At 46.1% G+C, this 19570-nt stretch overlaps 1 protein-coding gene and 1 long non-coding RNA gene across 4 annotated transcripts in view; one reads left to right on the forward strand and one right to left on the reverse strand.

Annotated features, from left to right (window-relative positions):
• CLIC5 (chloride intracellular channel 5) overlaps positions 1-19570 on the reverse strand; it is a 60354-nt gene that overhangs the window by 20960 nt on the left and 19824 nt on the right. For all 3 annotated transcript variants that reach the window (XM_083435623.1, XM_083435624.1, XM_083435625.1), the window contains exons 2-4: positions 11088-11197; positions 9635-9760; positions 7403-7509 (exon numbers count right to left, since the gene is read on the reverse strand). In XM_083435623.1, coding sequence (XP_083291749.1) covers positions 7403-7509; positions 9635-9760; positions 11088-11197 — 343 coding nt within the window. The remainder of the gene's footprint in view (positions 1-7402; positions 7510-9634; positions 9761-11087; positions 11198-19570) is intronic.
• LOC310675336 lies at positions 4770-6288 on the forward strand. The gene is made up of 2 exons (XR_014510063.1): positions 4770-4993; positions 5848-6288. It is a non-coding gene; the product is annotated as an uncharacterized lncRNA (long non-coding RNA).

Genomic DNA, 19570 nt, shown 5'->3' on the forward strand with positions numbered 1-19570 from the left:
CTCCTTACAAACTGCTCTGAAATTTATTTTCCTCTTTGCATGCAGGTAGAATTGAATCAAATAATTATAATTTTTAAACATTAAATCATCTGATATTTTTCTAGAAAAAGAGGTGCCAAAACTCACCATGAACCCTTGAACTCTCTTATAATGACAATGGCACCCAACTGAGAGAGGCCAGAACTGAGTTCCAGCTGGGGGAGGAAAGCCCTTATTAAATCAGACATGAAAAGATACTTCCATTAGAGATATTTATCAAATTCTTAAAAGTTTCCATGTAGGTAATATAGTTGTGGGTGAAATTACTGAGATCCTAAAATGTGCAGGGTGAAGCAATATCTGGGATACAATTTATAGACTTTTAGGACCACATTGATGTAATAGTCCCATTTCTTTAACCTTAGTTTGGCTGACCCACATATAAAACAGGTGGAGGTACATTATTATAAAAGGTAAAGGTACCCCTGCCCGTCCGGGCCAGTCTTGCCAGACTCTAGGGTTGTGCGCTCATCTCACTCTATAGGCCGGGAGCCAGCGCTGTCCGCAGACACTTCCGGGTCACGTGGCCAGCGTGACAAGCTGCATCTGGCGAGCCAGAACAGCACACGGAACACCGTTTACCTTCCCGCTAGTAAGCGGTCCCTATTTATCTACTTGCACCCGGAGGTGCTTTCGAACTGCTAGGTTGGCAGGTGCTGGGACCAAACGACGGGAGCGCACCCCGCCATGGGGATTCGAACCGCTGACCATGCGATCGGCAAGTCCTAGGCTCTGTGGTTTAACCCACAGTGCCACCCGGTAGCTAAAACACATGCAGGTGGGAGAAGATGAACCCTCCCACTACTATTTACCTGTCTGAAGCAGACACCCCCACCTGCCCTACCGCCATCCATTCCCCTAGTCTAGCTCACTTCCTCTACTGGCTCATCTGCAGCCAGTACTCTGAGGAACAAATATAAAAGCAATGACAAACCTAGACAGCATCTTAAAAAGCAGAGACATCACCTTGCCAACAAAGGTCCGTATAGTTAAAGCTCTGGTTTTCCCAGTAGTGATGTATGGAAGTGAGAGCTGGACCATAAAGAAGGCTGATTGCCGAAGAATAGATGCTTTTGAATTATGGTGCTGGAGGAGACTCTTGAGAGTCCCATGGACTGCAAGAAGATCAAACCTATCCATTCTGAAGGAAATCAGCCCTGAGTGCTCACTGGAAGGACAGATCCTGAAGCTGAGGCTCCAATACTTTGGCCACCTCATGAGAAGAGAAGACTCCCTGGAAAAGACCCTGATGCTGGGAAAGATGGAGGGCACAAGGAGAAGGGGACAACAGAGGACGAGATGGTGGGACAGTGCTCTCGAAGCTACCAGCATGAGTTTGACCAAACTGCGGGAGGCAGTGGAAGATAGGAGTGCCTGGCCTGCTCTGGTCCAGGGGGTCACGAAGAGGCGGACACGACTAAACGACTAAACAACAACAAAACCATGAGTAGAAAAGGACTTTATACCCCACATTCAAGCACAGCCCCCTCATGGAGGCCCCACTTCAAACAAGCAGTGCCTTCCTGTGCTTGTACCGTGTTCGTGTGAGGACTGCCACTAAGTATAAACTGGGCCATAAAGAGAGGGGAACAAGTGAGTAAAGCATCTCGTGCAAATCTTTGAATTTCTCTAGCAGCCACATGCTCAGGCCCAGCAAGCGCTGCTGCTTCTTTTCTGGAAAGAAACTGTGCTTAGTAGATAAGGCCCTTTATCTGCCTCCTTTAAAAATGTCTTTACACCACATACCGAGTGCTAATGCTGCAAGAGAAAAATCAAGACCTAAATGTAAAGCCACATTTTATAAATGAAAGATGATCATTACAGCATTCCAAATTAAGCTGCTGTGTGTTTACACAGACTGTGCAGTGCAATTTAAATGATCAAAGAGCAGTGGGAGATACCTCGAAAACCAGGCATCCCAAAGTAATTTCAGATTTTTACTAAACGTGTTAGGCCATGGCCACAGGAAAATGGAATATCTTCTAGTCTAGTGTGCTTGGCCTGGACTACAGTGCCCCCTGGAGTTCTAGAGAACAATTAACAATTTACAAAAAGAAGGTCCCATTGGATTCATCTTCTTATATTCTATTTTATGCATATGTACAAACTGATAAAGAATCCATTTCTGATAAAAGAAACTCTATATTTTAGTGGATGGCTTTGCTGTTGCTGCATCCCCCATGCCAGAAAACTACCACATTTGACACATGGGGAGCATCCTGTCACTGGGTTCATGTCACACGCTAGCTTACGATTTTTGATGACACATTAGTAGACACAAGACACATTTTGTGTACACACTGAAGAAGAATGCAACTGCAAAAAGAACAAAAGTCAAATGTATGTGCAAGGTCTTACACAGACTCAGCAGTTACCGGAATGTATTTCTTAATATTCCTCATGACGATACAAGATTCTCTTCTTTCATATCACTTACTTTTTTAAGCACCACTGATATCTCTATAAATTGCTTTTGATTTGTACTGGAATAAAACAGAAAAAAGTCCATGAGCGAGACCCAAAACCAAAACGCTCCATTGCCCCCTGGAGAGTCACGACCAGTTGGCCTTGACCATGCTGCGCACGGTCATCTACACACACATACAGTCAGGGCTTGACCCCCACTTCTGCTGACCCATGCTTTCTAGGTACAGGTCCAAGTGGTTTCCATCTTGCCTGGCTCTTTTCTCAGGGAAAACCAGCTCTTCAACTCTTAATTGGAGCAAAGGGTAGTCCACAGAAAAACTGAATTGCTGTTTGCTCCGACTGAGCACCAAAGAATGGTTTTCTTCCAGCGGGAGAGCAGAGGGATGAGAGAAAATATGGATCAGCTCTCAGACCACAAACCAAAAGACAGGCACAAAAAGTATGGGATGGGCAGGCAGCACCATTGTACTTTAAAAGCTTAAATATATATATCACAGTACATTTCTGGAAACTAGGCCTGCTATGTTTTCTTGCCTTTTTCTATATGTCTTTTAACAGAAGCCTGAAACACAAATTAAGCAGATCTGCCTGGAGACAAGGCCAACACACCTACTATCCGTGGCACACCCAAAAAACCATTTGGCTGCTTTGAGCATTTGGCAGGGATGGTGAAGAGGTCCCAATGGCCTGCGTACCTTTTCCAGTCCCTTTCCTTCCCAGGCAACAAAACCCTCTTCCTGTGCAGGCATATAGCCAGCAACAGGGAGGGCTAGAAAGACACCCAAGAGGTCCTGTGGGACCTGCCCTTAGAAACGACATCAATACGGGTTACTGCCATCTTGGGATTGTGGCGTGTCCACACCACAATCGGTAAGGAAAGGGTGACTGAGGAAGGTTAGACCCACTTGAGCCAGATCCAGACTCAAACAGTCCAGACCCAAATCGAAATGGGGTGAAGATTTGTGAATGGCACCAATGGGGGGCGGGTGTGGGGAGCTCTGATTCCAAACTTTCTGCATTCAAAGTTTGCCCCATCATGACAGGCCGGTTTCCTCTGTTAATTTCTCCACATCGGCCTGTTTTCAAAATCCTAGAGGCAGGGCTAAGCTGACAACCGAACTGGAAACACTTGTTACCTCGGGTTACACACGCTTCAGGTTACAGACTCCGCTAACCCAGAATTAGAACTTTGCTTCAGGATGAGAACAGAAAATGCGTGGCGGCAGTGGGAGGCCCCATTAGCTTAAGTGGTGCTAAGAACAGTTTCGGGTTAAGTACGGACCTCCGGAACAAATTAAGTTCTTAACCCGAGGTACCACTGTACTTTTCTTGTCATTAGTTTTGCTTCATATCTTGTTTTCAGCCATATAACGGGGGGGGGGGGGAGTACCAATCCTTTACGTCTTTCAAAGCAAGGTGAAAGATCCAGCCAGGGAAAGGTAGCAGCTGGGATGGAGATGCAGCGCTGTGGTCCCTCTTTGGGCCCGTCCTGCCTGTCCTCTCTCCTCTATTCCCTTCACCTTGGCTTTGGCAGGATCAGTGCTGGCCAAGTCCTTATTTGACTAGCAGCCTCCAGGCACAGCATTAATCACCATGCTTGACAGACAGTGACAACTTCTGCCTCTGAATAAATCCTCCGTTTCCCACAGAATCCTCAGAAACATGAAACAACAAAATCCCTGAAAAATATTTGAGAAAAAATTGTTTGTATTTCAATTACCCACTTTTGAAAAGTGAATAGAATTCCTTTTTGCAAAGCCTGAAATCAAATCCCTTGTAACTTTAAACCTTATCCTTAAATAACAAACGACCAGGTTCTGACCATCTTCAAGTGCACATCTGCTTCCTAGTAAGGCTCCCATGTCTAAACTCTGTCCTGTGCTGCTGCACAGTTCTTCCCACCACAGTGACGGGAGAAGCTGTACTTGAGAGAATTCTCCATGCCATCTTCAATGCAAAGGCTTCCTCTTCAGGTCTACCTTCCAAGTAATACAAATTCTTTCAGAAATTGGTGGTTGCTTGATAAAGGAAAGAGCACACTTAAAACGCACACGACAAGCACCGTAAATCACCACTTGCCTTCCTGCAAATGTGCCAACGTCAGTACTGCTAAGCTAGAGTCAAACTGATGTAGGGATTCCTGGGAATCCAACAGAGACTTCTGGCAGCATACTCTTTGCTATATATAGCCAATAGGCATTTCCCGCCTCTCTTACCTAACCACATGATGCAGCAAGGGGGAGGGGGGAGGGGGTTAATCATATGTAAATTAATGATATAATGTTCTTTTATTTTTAGGGCCTTGATCTGAATCCAGGCCAGACCAGTGGATTCCTCTGGGCAGACGGCTGGAAATTCCACAGAATGAAATCGATGCTGGTGGTCTCACAGCTCAGCGAAGAGCAGAACATTGGAACACCTTAATGAAGGTGGCCACCAACACGGGGCACCATTAAATATTCAATTCAGTACAAATTTTAAAAAACAACCCTCATATGAAATCAAAGGGCTCATTCTCTCAGTCAAGGTGAGTACAATTTTAGGAAAGATTAGTCAGCTGCAAACAGCTAGTTGCTCTCTAAACCATCTCCTTCAGCAGCAAATAAACAGCCGGGGGTGTGGGGGGGGGAGCACCTGAGTACTCAGCTGATCATTGGCACATAAATGCCTGCTTTTACCTGAATCTCCTGTGCAATTGTCAGAAATCAGTTGGATTCTTTGCATTTGCCAATTTGGACTAGGGGGGTCAGGTATACTGAGGATATCAAATGGCACTAATTTCTGATTAACAAGCAGCTTTTCTGAGGAAGAAGCAGACGTTAGATGGGGCAAGGCCCTAATCCAGGGGTCAGCAAACTTTGTTAGCAGGGGGCCTCAGACTGTCCCTCAGACCTTGTGGGGGACCAGACTATTTTTTTTGGGGGGGGGGGGATGAACGAATTCCTATGCCCCACAAATAACCCAGAGATGCATTTTAAATAAAAGGGCACATTCTACTCAAGTAAAAACATGCTGATTCCTCGACCGTCCACGGGCCAAACTGAGAAGGCAATTGGGCCAGATCCGGCCCCTGGGCCTTAGTTTGCCTACCCATGGTCTAATCCTTCTCCCCACCATGGAGCTACCCCTCCCTCCATGCTACTCTTTCTTTGTGGGCTGGCAAGTGATGGGCCAGGACATCACACCCTCAGAGAACTAGATTGGTCTCGGCCCATGCCATGTAAGAAAGAGTCGACCTTCAGTACCCCAGAACCTGCGGAGAAGTCTGCATAACTCCTGTGAAATGGACACAACCTCATTACATGTATTAGCAGTTTAATGCCGTTTTTATTGCCCATGGCTTCTTGTAAGGCATCCCAAGTCTTTTATTTCATTTTGCAGGGGTCGCTGAGAAACCTACTGGCAATCTCCTTCCTTCTTTCCAGAGCTACAGTTCCCATGGTTCCCAGGGGAGAGGAAATACCCGTTAAGGCAATTTTAGTCTGTGTGTAGATATGCCTCCATCAGATAGGAATTCAAAGAGCTGATTCTAGGAAACGGATGTCAAGATCCTTCTCATTTGTATCTTCTCTGTGTTCTTTGTTCTTGTATCAGATGTGAGGAAATTAAATTCTAGCTATGTCAACCACAGTACTAGGACTTTGCAGGAAAAAGTTGAAGCGTAGAGTCACGCTACGTGCTGAGATGGGACGTGGCGAAGATCACGCCTCGAGGAAAGCCTGTTATTAAAATGGTTTGGCTGATGTTGGGGGTAGAAGGAATCAAGTTGGCTGTAATTGAACTGGCATGAAATAATAAATATGCACATTTTCTTCAAACACAGCTTTCCACATCCTGAGAATCTGGAATCAATTCCTTCTCTTTCAAGATGCTTAAAAGTTGTGGAACTTTGATATGGAAGAAATGTGTTTGCTTCTGGGCTTACAGCCCCAACCAGCCTGCTGCAAACCTTTCATATGTTCAAGGCAGGAAGCTAGCCAAACAAATGGGAGAAAAGGACCAAAAGCGCAGGGGGTGGTGATATAAATTACTATTCAGGTAAAGTGAGCAAAAGACATTTGCCACTGCCATATATATATAACCTGCCCAGAATACGAAGGAGAGAGGAAGGGCTGGAACTCAGTGCATGTGGAAGGTCCCAAGCTCAATCTCAGGTATCTCCAGGTAGAGATGGAAACATCCCCTGCCCCGAACACTGGACTGGAGTCACCAGTGAGTGTGGTTGGTTGTATATTTCAGGTTCTAGACCACCGCAATAAAACAAATATTGCTATAAAGCGCACCACACAATTATTGCTATATCACAGCTCCACTCCTGTGGCCAGAGGAGGGGTGGGGCTTCCTTTCCCTGGAAGCGGCCAGGCTGCCGGCAGATGCATCCTCCTCCTCGTAAGGAGCAATAAAATGAGGTATCTAAGGAAACAAGCCTTTTCTAAGTTCAAAAAACAACAAGCATTAATGCGCTAGGTGGGCCAGTGTTCTGAGGCAGTTCCCTGTGTACCTGTGAGGTGTGTGTGATGCATGTCTTCTACAGTTCACAACCTTCTTCTGAATATTCAGGCTATTTCCTTTAATGCCTAAGGTGGGGAACCTGTGGCCTCCAACTCCTGACATGAGTAGCACTAGGAAAGGGTGCAAGCCGTAGCCCAGCAGCACCTGGGGGCCACACTCTCCCCAGCCCGGATCTGTACATTTCATAATGGCCAGCAGAGAGCAATACAACCCTCCTCCCAAACAAACGTATCTGCAGACTTGACTCAAGTGGTCTATGCTCAGAGTTGTTTTAAGTTTTTAAGCAGCCTCTGTCAGCTCCACTTCTGATTAGGGACCCGGTGAGACAGTCTTTAACCCTTTCCCCTGCAGAGTGCTCCCATTCCCAGCGCCCACAAAGGATGGGGATGTACTGGAAGAGTATCCTCACCGCCCACAAACTTACTCGCATTGTCCTGCTGCTTTGTGTTTTTGATAAACGCAGAGAATTTGGAGAAGATATCTATGCCTGCAGCATTTGATTCACGGTGCTTGGCAGCTAGCTTGGGATACCTGCAAAAACAGAAGAGTGGTTTTAAAAAGGAGGCCTCTGCGGAAATTTAAAAGCAAAGAAATTGCACACAAATACCACAAAAGGCATATGTTGCTCACTTCTAGTGCTGCTTGTAACACAAAGCAAAATTCTTGCAGATCAAGTACTGCTTTTAAAACTGTCTCTTATCTCAGCATGTCAGCCTCTCAGGACCCTAACTGAATACTGCTGCCACTGTGGGGAGCCAAGAATTTTAAAAAGTTACACAATGATGGTTTTATGACAAGGTTAATTGTACCGGGGCTTAATGTGAAAGGAACCGAGAAACAGCATCCTTAAATCAGAACTAGTCATATGTTTTCAAAAGATGCAGAGGCGTTTGGCAGCAACAGCTGCTTCTCTTCACTGTGTGAATGGTGGCCTTTGGAGAAAACCATTCCAGGATATAATGGCACTTATAAAGAGGTACTTGGCGAAAAGGAGTCTATACGGAGCTGAAATGCAACAATGAATCCGTGCGGGCTGCTGAAAAGTGTATTGTGCTTCTTGGAAAGGTTTCTGTTTTCTGTGAGTCGGGACCTCAAGGGGTCCGTCCAATCAAAATGCCTTCCTCCAGCAATAATGAAACACCACGGCCGTGTAACAGCCCTGGGCAACCCGTGACCCTGAAGCAAAAAGCTGCTTACTAGCCTCAGCACCAGGGCTGGGCACAACCCCCGCGACCACCACCGCTTCCACCCTGTAGCAATGGGCAAGGAGACCTTCTGAGCTGGCAAAGGGGGCCCGCAAAGACCACAGCACCGTCGGACAGGGGGTTGCTTACCATTTGATGAGCCCCCCAGGCTGCCTCCCCACAGGCACACGCCTCTTTCACTTTAAACAACAGCAAGCTGCTCTGCTCAGTAGCAGGTAGTTAAGGTTGGTGCTGGGACTGATGCTATATTTACAGTGGTACCTCGGGTTACAGACGCTTCAGGTTACAGACTCCGCTAACCCAGAAATAGTACCTCGGGTTAAGAACTTTGCTTCAGGATGAGAACGGCAGCAGGAGGCCCCATTAGCTAAAGTGGTACCTCAGGTTAGGAACAGTTTCAGGTTAAGAAGGGACCTCCAGAAAGAATTAAGTACTTACCCAAGGTACTACTGTATATGGCATTGGTTCCCAGACAAGCTGTACCAAAAAGAAGATGGCTGTCTCCCTGGCTATTTTAAAAAACAATTTTAAAAGTGACCGGCAGCCAGCTACAGAGCACAGTGCCTTGTCTACACTTATTTTTTCTCCTTATGGGTGAGGAGGAAGGCCACCTAGCCCCCTTGTCAAATTGTAACCACCCCCCAAGCAGAACGTTCTCCCCCTGCCTTGCAACCTCCCCACACATCCATTGCCCTCCACCCCACTTTATGGGAGGTTTTAGCCAGCCCATCAGAACCTCTGCACGTTTGGGTCTGCCCTACCTTGAAGCAACAACCCCGGAGGGAGGCGTCAAGGACCTGTCGAACCTCAACACAATGCTGGCAAGCTGGGTTCAGTTTAGTGGATCACATGTTGGGCAAACCTGCTACAGAAGGTGAGGCCATCCCATAGTATTCCCTCCTCTTGTTACACTGCATACAAAGCGGGGCAGGCAGGGAGTCCTGCAACCCAGAGTCATACAAATTATATTTACAGGTACAAGGATTTAGTACAGGCTTCCTCAACCTCAGCCCTCCAGATGTTTTTGGCCTACAACTCCCATGATCCCTAGCTAGCAGGACCAGTGGTCAGGGATGCTGGGATTGTAGTCTCAAAACATCTGGAGGGCCGAGGTTGTGGAAGCCTGATTTAGTACAACAACTTAAGTGCTGCATTTAAGAAGTTATACTTTGCGGGATGGGAAATGGGGAGAGAGGAAAGAACAAATTGTGGGCTATACAAGGGGGGGGGTCATGAAATCAGGTCCCATGGTTAAAAGTCCTTAGCCCATGCTCAAATTAGCACCAGAGGAGGAGGAGAGGCAAGTTTTAGAAATATGTATTTTTCTAGGTTGACTAGCTAAGAGGCAAGCAGGCTCATTGTAACACAAAGCAGATATCAATTTGCCCTTTACTTTTACCCATTTCATGTGGTAACTACACCATAATTCTAAAAAAACTCTTATTTTTTACTTTGGAGGTGAAAGCGTTTCCTCCAAAAATTCTTCAATTTTGTTGATATCTGTCTTGACTTCCCCATTGAACGTCAGGAATGGTGGGTGGCTCCCAGGAGCTAAATTATGTAAATCAGCTGGCTTTCTGTGGAAACAAAAAGAAAGTCCAATAAATTACTAATCATATATGCCATGGAAGTCCCATTGGTTTAGTACTACTGAGAAAATTAGCCCTTTGCTTTTTAAGCTACATATAGGATATACAGGCCTCTCCCCATTTATGCAAGGATTGTACGCCAAGGCAAACGCAGTGCCTGCATTGGCGGTTGCTCAGGTGCAAATGGGGAGTTGCCTGTACTTAAAGAGTGCAGAATAATAAGCAAAGTAGGATTCGCTGTCTGTATGAGAAATATTAAAGTTCCCAACAGAAAATCCAAATAAAGTGATCAGAAGGAATATCAAGTTGTTGGGAGAAGTCATCAGGAGCTTTCAGGTGAGGTGTCATCAGTATGTGGATGACATTCAACTCTGCTTCTCTGTTCCATCTGAGGTGAGAGAAGAAAGGGGTCCTGCTCTTGATGGGGTTGCACTCCCTTGAAGGAGCCACCTCCCACACTTGAAGCTCAGGTGGCTTCAGCGGCCAGGAGTGCTGGTTTCCAGCTCTAACAGGTTCACCAGCTACTGCCATTTGTGGTCAGAAATAAATGTGGTCACAGTAACCCATGCTCTAGTGACCTCCAGATCAGACTACTGTAACGCGTTCTATGTGGGACTGCCCTTGAAGACGTTTTGAAAACTGCAGCTGGAACTTATTGCAGTGGCCAGAATGTTAACTGGTATGGCCAACAGGATGACACTGGTCTTGAAAGAATTGCACTGTTTGCAAATATGCTCCAAGCCCAACTCAAGGTTTTGGTGTTATCATACAAAGCCCTAAGTGACTTAAGAGTACAGCTCTCTGAAGAACATCTCCTCCCTCACAGACCTGCCCATGCATTAAGACCAGCTGAGAGAGCTCTGCTGCTGCTCCCTCCACCAGGTGAGAGGACTTCCCGGGCGGCAAAGCCCCATTTAATAACAATAGCAATAAATTTGTTATTTATATGCCACCCATCTGACTGGTTTGCCCCAGCCACTATTAAAATGCAAGAAAACATCAACCATTACAAACTTCCCTGGAATGACCTCTCCTCTGAGGTGGTGCTGTTAAGTTTTTGCTGGCAGAGCAATAGTCTGCCAGTCAGTTCTGGTTCAGCGGGCTTTAAATGCTGATAATTTTATGGTTCATGGTTTTTGTGGCTGTTCATACTGTTTTTAAATCCAATTTTACCCAGGTGTAGAACCATTTGGTGAAAGGCAGGTTTACATAATTCTTTGGTGAAAGGCAGGCTTATTATAATTCTTATAAATAAACACAAGAAAACACGAATGCCATTGTGTCTCATCAAATATTTTTTATCAAGATCCTTTACCTCTTCAGGTCAACTGTGGTGACATTGAACACAACCCCTTTGAGCCAAAGTATCATGAAGAGACGCTGTGAAAAAGGGCAGTTCCCAATGCTTTCACCATCTACACCAGCCTAGAGGAAATAAGAAATAGAGAAGAAAATTATCTGGAGGTGTATTTTTCCTATCACTGCAAGCATCACAATGCCAGTTTGAGTCCACCCAAAATCCTTGTCAAGTTCTTCCAAGCTGCTGATTCCATCTCCATCCACCTCCTACCAGCTCAGCTCCACTTTGTTCCCAGACTTCTCGTACTTTGTTTTTCAGGGCCAAACTGGACATGGCAGCTTTGAGTCTTCTTTTTCTTTAAATAATTACATGGCGGGTGCCATTCTTACTGGGAAGGCAACACACAAGGGTGAGAGACTTATCTTTTCCCTCTCCCACTGCAAACGCAGATTGTTTTGGGAGTATGGGGCTCCTGTGCTTCCTCCCTTGGCTTCCCTACACAGTTGGGAACTACAGCAGAACCTGCACAACTTGTGACCCTGCCAGGTGAAGGTCGCCCACCGGCCACATACGCAGCTGAGTCTGCAGTCCTGGGCAAGTCTCCAGACGCAGACCAAGGCCAGTGAAGTGAATTTGGCTCTGCATGTTGTGCCGGCCAAGCTATAGAAGTCCCCCAGGACTCTTAAACACATGTCTTTGTGTCTCCTTAAGAAAATCAGCTTTCCTGGCCCTCCCAAAGGCTTCTCATCTCAACACAATCTTCTCCATAGCTTTCACTAAGTCTCTTCTTCACAGGGATCTGGCCTTCCCTGCCATCCCACCAACCCACCAACAAATCTGAGCAACTTTTTCTGATTAAATGCTTCCAATTCAAAACCAAGGTTAAACACTTAACATAGTGTTAAGGAGCAGTTCGTGCAATTGGAACAACTTTGATTTGTGCAAGAGGACACTTCCCCTCTCTCCCCGCCCCCAGCAGATTTGGAAATGGTACCAAGTGAGCACAGTAAGAAGGAAGGGAAGTCTCGCTGTGCAAGCAGAAGTCGTTTTGCTTGCACATTCATTTAGTTGAATACTACCCAGTTGCGTGGAAATTGAACTACTGTTATGGGAGATGTGGCAAATTAACATCGTCAGATGATAAGAAGAGCACAGTATTTTTCATTGAAGTACAGCTACAAATCTAAGAGATGTTTCTGGAAATGAGATGCTATAATTTGTTTGTTTATTTGTTTATTAAATGGTCTCAAGGCCCCTTGCAGCCATATTGTGAATACAATACAGTAAAACAGCAATAAAACACCAAGTAAAAACACAAAAAGCCAGGTGCATAAAACATGAATAATACCAATATAACAAGGAGCTAAAACTTACTGCAAGATAATTTCAACTGAGTTTATGTAAAATAGAAAGCTATCCACATCTGGAATTCAAATTTCTCTTTAAAATCTATAGACTGGAATCAGTAATCTGGTTATGCCTGTAGCCTCATAAATGTTGGTGACCCTCAGCCAAATTTCCATACCTCTAAGCACAAAATTCAGCTAGCAAAAAATAATGGCAGTCAGGTGCTGAAAGTTAACCCTGAAAATGTAACTGGAGATAAGCTTGAATTATTTATTGAAATTCCATTACATTACTTGCCGTATTAGAAGCCGGGTGAATCTGCAGCTAGTGCAAATACTGAGCAATAACCTTTTGCTTATGGGAGAAACAAGCATAGACTCTGGCACTCCAGTCCGAAACATTTCCTGAGAAATATGTCCCACTGATTTCAATGGGATTTACATCCAAGTAATATCTTTAGGATTGAAGCCTAAGAGTGCATGCCTATAAAGATGAACTGGCTGGGGGAATATAGGATTCCTATTGTGTGGGTGGCACTTGAGAGACCCACCACCACCACCACTGGAGATACACGGGAGCACATCTGCACTGGTGGCCAGAGATGTGGATGGAGCAGAGGAGGAGGAGGAGATTTGCCCCAGATCTTACACCCACCTTGGCTGTGAGTCCTGGAAGATCTCCTCCCTGCCTTGCTGGCTTGGGCAGGGGCTGCCCTGACTGACTCCAGCTACAAAGGCTGAGGTCACTCAACAGAATCTTGGGCTCGGGTGTTGCTGGTGGGGTGGGTGTGTTTGGGGAGGGGGTGTTGCTGTTATTGATATTAATTTTTAGTATATTATGATTTATGTGGAAATTGTTCAGTTTGGTTGTGTACTTTTTGATGTTTTATTTATTGTTTATGGCTAGTTGTGTTTTGAAATGCATTTTTTCCCTTGTTATAAGCCACCCTGAGCATGGTTTTGACTGTGGGAATGCGGCACACAAATAAAATGAGGGCTGCATGTATGTACACTCCCCTTGAGCTCCTGACCACACCACCACAGGTCAGGCAAAAGGCACATTTCACTCACTGAGCTCAATGGAGCAAGGGTGGAAACAGTTCTGAAAACCCACTGCCCCATCTCCCCTCATTGTCACCATGGCAAAGCAGGGTTTGGCACAATTCTGGACGCAGTCCTAGCCAGTGGGGCAGCTGTCTGAGGCCTGTGCCATGAAGGTCAGCAAATGGTTGGTTATTTAATTTAGTCTTGTGGTTGTAGTTTTACTCCCACAGAGAAGTCTCATGGGATTTTCTGCCTCAGGAGCCAAAATAACTTGGGTGCTGTGTCCAGGCAGGGGTTGTCTTTTGCTGTCCTATTTCTCGCAACATGGAAGCCCACCATGAGGCCATCCCTCGCAGGAGAGGCTGTGCAGCAGGAGGCTATGTCACACAGGCCCCACATCATGCTCCCTTAGAGGATGGCCAAACCTTTGCACACAACAGCCCTCAGGCATTCTATGACTCCAGAACTATTACACATGAGGGAGAGGGTGCAGAAACAAGGACTCCAGCTGTCATCCCCATCACCCTTGCGACTGTCTGAAGGAGCTCGTGGAGGCTCCTTCAGGAAAATCAGGATTCCAGTTGGTAGCGTGTACACAGCCTAAGTGTGTCTTAGGTAAAGGGATCCTGGATGTCAGGGAACTGCCATCAGTGTCCGAGGGAGAGAGCAAGCTCCAAAGGGATCCCAAAGAGTGTCCCGAGAGTGGGAGAGGCAGCCCGTCTTCTGGGGAAGAGAATCAACGTAGCTCCAGTGGAGAAGGGGGGCAGATGGGGGAATTGGCGAGGCGGTCCCATGATTCCTTGCCGGGGACCAGCGGGGAGAGGAAGGGTCCTCCGCTGCCTACGCCCTCCTTGCGCAGAAGGCTTCCGCGCAGGGAGAGTAGGCGGAGACTTGGCGTCAAAGAGCTTCTTTGCTGGAAGAAGTTTAAGAAACGCCCACTGACGGATTCTGCCAGCGATTGAGACAGTCACGGGCGAGTGGTTGCCCGGACAGGAAAGGTTCACTCAGGTAACCCAGCCAGACGTTGGGACAAGCTTACGCACGAGCAACCCCGAGAACCATTACACCTGACCATTAAGTCCAGCCACGGACGACTCTGGGGTTGTGGCGCTCATCTCGCTTTACTGGCCAAGAGAGCTGTTTGTCCACAGACAGCTTCCAGGTCATGTGGCCAGCATGACTAAGCCGCTTCTGGCGAACCAGAGCAGCACATGGAAACACCGTTTACCTTCCCACCAGAGCGGTACCTATCTATCTACTTGCACTTTGATGTGCTTTCAAATTGCTAGGCTGGCAGGAGCTGGGACTGAGCAATGGGAGCTCACCCCGTCGCGGGGATTCGAATCACCGACCTTCTGATCAGCAAGTCCTAGGCTCTGTGGTTTAGACATGAAAGAAGTGTGCATGCACATGAAAGCTCATACCAATAACAAACTTAGTTGGTCTCTAAGGTGCTACTGGAAGGATTTTTTTTTAATTTTGTTTCACCCAAAAGGAAAGCAATGCCCAACCTGGTGATAAGAGAATAAATGATGGAAGGAGGGAGCTGCAGCCCAAGATACGAAAAGAGGTAGTAAGGCAACACCTCACTACTTTAAATAAATTCAAATCTCCAGGGCCTGATAAGCTGCATCCAAGGGCACTAAAGGAGCTTGTGGATGTAATGTCAGAGACTTTGTCTATGATCTTTGAAAATTCTTGGAGAACAAGTGAGGTTCTGCAGACTGGAGGCACGCAAGTGTTGTCTCCATCTTCAAAAGGGGGGGGGGAGAGAAGACCCAGGTACCTATGGACCGGTGAGCTTGACATTGATACCAGGGTAGATCCTAGAACAGATAATTCAATAGTCGGTCTGTGAGCATTTAGAAAAGGATGCTGTGATTACCAAGACTCAGCATGGGTGTCTCAAAAATAAGTTATGCCAGACCAGGGGTTGTCATCCTGGTCCCTACTGCCCACTAGTGGGCGTTTCAGGATTCTGGGTGGGCGGTAGGGGGTTCTACGCCACAAGCTGAATCCTCCTTCCATTGAGCGCTGGGGGGCAGTAAAGAAATTCTACCATCAAGAAAGATGCCTTAGTGGGTGGTAGGTATAAAAAGGTTGACTACCCCTGTGCTAGACAAATCTCATTTCCTTTTTTGATAGAGTCACCAGCTTCATTGATCAGGGGAATACTGTGGACATAGTGATTTCAGTAAGGCTTTTGACAAAAAATTGCATTATATTCTTGCAAGGAAGCTGATAAAATGTGGGTTGAATGAGGTAACTTTTAGGTGGATTTGTAGCTGATTGACTGACCAAACCCAAAGAGGACTCATTAATGGTTCCTAGTCATCATGGGGGAAAGTGACATGTGGGGTGCTGCAGGGACCGTAGTCCTGGGCCCATTGTTGCTCAACATCTTTATAAAAGACTTGGACAAAGGAATTGAGGGAATGCTCATCAAATTTGCAGATGATCCCAAACTGGGAGGGGTAGTTAATGCCACAGAAGACAGAATCACGATTCCACCCTAACAGGTTGGAGAACTAGGCCCAAACTAACAAAATGAATTTCAATAGGCACAAAGGTCAGGTTCTGCAGTTCAGCAGGAAGAACCAGCTATATAAATATAAGACAGGGGACAGCTGGCTTACAGAGCTATTAGTTGGCTTACTAGTAGTACATGTGAAAGGGATCTAAGGGTCTTGGTGGACCGCAAGCCTAACATGAGTCAACAGTGTGATGCAAGAGCAAAAAAAAGCTAATGCTATTCTAGGCTACATCTACAGAAGTCTAGTGTCCAGATCAAAGGAAGTAATAATACCACTCTATTCTGCCTTGGTCAGACCAAACCTGGAGCCCTGTGTCCAGTTCTGGGCACCACAGTTTAAGAATGATATTGACAAGCTGGAACATGCACAGAGGGCGGCAACCAAGATAGTCACAGGTCTGGAAACCAAGACTTACGAGGAAAGGTTGAAGGAGCTGGGTATGTTTAGCCTGGAAAGGAGGCGACTGAGACGATGTATGATAGCCATCTTAAAATATCTTAAGGGCTGTCACATGTAAGATGGAGCAAGCTTGTTTTCTCCTGCTCTGGAGTGTAGGACTTGAACCAAGGGCTTCAAGTTACAAGGAAGGAGATTCCAATTAAACATCATTAAGAACTTTCTGGCAGTAAGAGCTCTTAGACAGTGGAACAGTCTCCCTTGGGAGGTTGTGGACTCCCATGGAGGTTTTAAAGCAGAGGTTGGATGGCCATCTGTCCTGGATGCTTTAGCTGAGATTCCTGCATTGCAGGGGGTTGGACTAGATGACCCCTGGGACCCCTTCCAATTCTATGATTCTGTGATTCTCCTCCTCCCTCTTCCAGAAATGACATTTTGTGTTGGGACAGAAGTTGGTGGAAAACTAATTTCTTTTACTCAGCTAGTGTTTGCTTGAAGCCAAAGCTTAGTAGAAGAGAGAATAGGCAGATATACAGTGAGAGGTAAAAGATGTTGACCATGCAATGATCAGGAGATGATGTTCTGAAAAGAAAGTAGAGATTAATAAAAATACTGAAACTCGCTTTCCTGGGGCTCCCACAACCTGTGAGAATTTTCTACAGTGCAACTCTTTTCTATTCAGGTGTCAAATGATCAGCCACTATGACTAAAACACCAAATGAACCCAGTTTGCATAATAATCTCTAACAAAGGCTCATTACAACAGACAGAGGGGGGAATATTTATTCTTTTGATATGCGGCCACATCTGTGTGAAGTAATCTGCCCTTTCAGCAGCAAAAAGGAAAACATTCGCACCACATGCCTGCTGTCCATCACAAAAGGAACAGGGAACTAGAAAAACAGGGGCAAACAATAGCAGCAGCATTTCTGTCCAAGGCCAACCTCTAGGGAGGAATGCAGCCCTGCTTACAATGCACAGGTAAGGGCAGATGGACCCCCAAGAAGCACACTCCATTACTCTCTTCTCCTGTAGCTTCCATTTGTCATCTAATAGTCCATCATCTCCTTGGCCACTTTCAGCTTCTGATAAAGTGGCATATTTGTACGTGTATAAGACAATGGTTTTTTGCTAAAAAAAATTAGTCAAAAATGGGGGTTGTCTTATATACGGATGGTGAATGCTCCAATCATCACACTTACCACTAAATATACTGGTGCTCATTAGCATAAGAAGGCAGGGTGTGTGGGTGGGTGTGGGTGTGTGTGCGCGCGCACCAAGTGGCACGTGGGCTGCAGGGCATGGAGCCACTGTCCTTCCAGAACTTTGGGCGATCTCAGGTGTTTGTGGGGCCTGCTCTGCTGCTGCCCACTTGTGCACACACACAACCCGCCTCAGGCACCTGCAGGGGCTGCTACGCCTGTGCCAGTGCTTTGAATATTTAGTAAAATATAAAAGTTGTTCTGTGGATGTTTAAAAATATTAATTTCTTAATTTTGGGTTTACAAAAATAGGGGTCGTCTCATACATGGGAAAATGCGGTAAACTCAACTGTTGTTCTGAATGCTCACTGGGGCAAGATTGTTTGAGGATATTGCACTGATCCTGTCCTGACTGCACCGGCTGCCCATTACAGTGGTACCTCGGGTTACAGACTCTTCAGGTTACAGACTCCTCTAACCCAGAAATAGTACCTCGGGTTAAGAACTTTGCTTCAGGATGAGAACAGAAATTGTGCTCTGGCAGTGTGGGGATAGCGAGGGGCCGCATTAGTGAAAGTGGTGCCTCAGGTTAAGAACACTTTCAGGTTAAGAATGGACCTCCAGAACGAATTAAGTTCTTAACCCGAGGTACCACTCTAGTTTCCGGCCCAACTCAATGGGCTGGTTTTAATGGTCCTCTTTAACTAGGCCTTTGACTGATAAGTTTTCCAGAGTTTCATCGCAGGGACACTCCCTGCTCTTCCTGGAGGTGTCAGGGATCAAAAGTGGGACCTTTTGTATGAAATGAACTATGGCACTTCCCCATAAACAATAAATAAATGCACTGGATCCCCATGGAGTCCTTGCAAGATATATCATTCATTACCAGCTGTCATCACAGTAACGGGAACTTTGTTAATTGCACAGTATATATCAATACAGTGCAGAGCAGTGTTGAAAGTTGTAACTCCAGAAGAAATACAACAATGGATTCAAAAATGAAGGCTTTGCTGTTGGCAATTACACTTATTTCCGAAATACCTCTAGAGAAGTCACTGCCACGGTGTATCCTTGCTTAATTTTTGAAAGAAGAGGTGGTGATCAATCCTGCCTGGATACTGCAGCCTTCCAAATCTCATCCTGAAGATCCATCTCTTGACCCAAGCCCAATCCCCAGCATGTTCACATTCTTGTCTCAGCGATGCCAGTGCTGCTTTGGTCATGGCCTTTGAATGGGGAGCTTCAGGCACCAGGCCTCTTGGCAGGCCAACTCTGAGCCACAGCCACTGCCCAGCCAAAGGAATGCACACAGCAGATAGCCAAAAGGGGACACTTCCAGTCATTCCTATGGCTCCAAACACCCCTCCACAACACACACACACGTCGAGCATCTAGGCAGCTATTCCCGGGTCTGCGCTCTATGGAGTAGTTGCAGCAACAGGGGGCCTGTCATGGGGGAATCCCTTGCAGATTACGACAGCGTCTGCAAAATCAGGTCTGCCAAACATACTACACTATAGCAATAAAACAGCAATGTTTTCTATCAGTTATTTATGTTTTTTAGTGAAAAGTGCATGTTAAGAAGCAACGTTCTCCCCTGGCATATTTGCCGAACTGGAATTTCATGCTCCCTCACTTGAAGCCAAAGGAAACATTTGCCATTTACTTCAGAGTAGTCCACTCACCAAATGACTATACCATGCAATTGTCTACCAAACTGACAGTGACCGTGAACTTCCTATCATGAGAAAGAGCGCTTTCTGCTGACCTTCTGCAAAATCCCTCCAGTATATTTTTGGGATGCAATGTCAAATGATCCCTGTGACATTTACTGTTGTGGAATGACCTCTGCCTTCTCCTGAGCCTCATACAGTTCCAGGAGCTTCACTTCCATCACAGCATCATGACACAAAAACCGGCACTACAGTTTAGAAGCATGCAGATAGCAGGGACACAGACACCATGCAAGCACAAGT

Source organism: Podarcis tiliguerta (genome assembly GCF_965153285.1).
Source record: "Podarcis tiliguerta genome assembly, chromosome: 3".
NCBI lineage: Eukaryota > Metazoa > Chordata > Lepidosauria > Squamata > Lacertidae > Podarcis > Podarcis tiliguerta.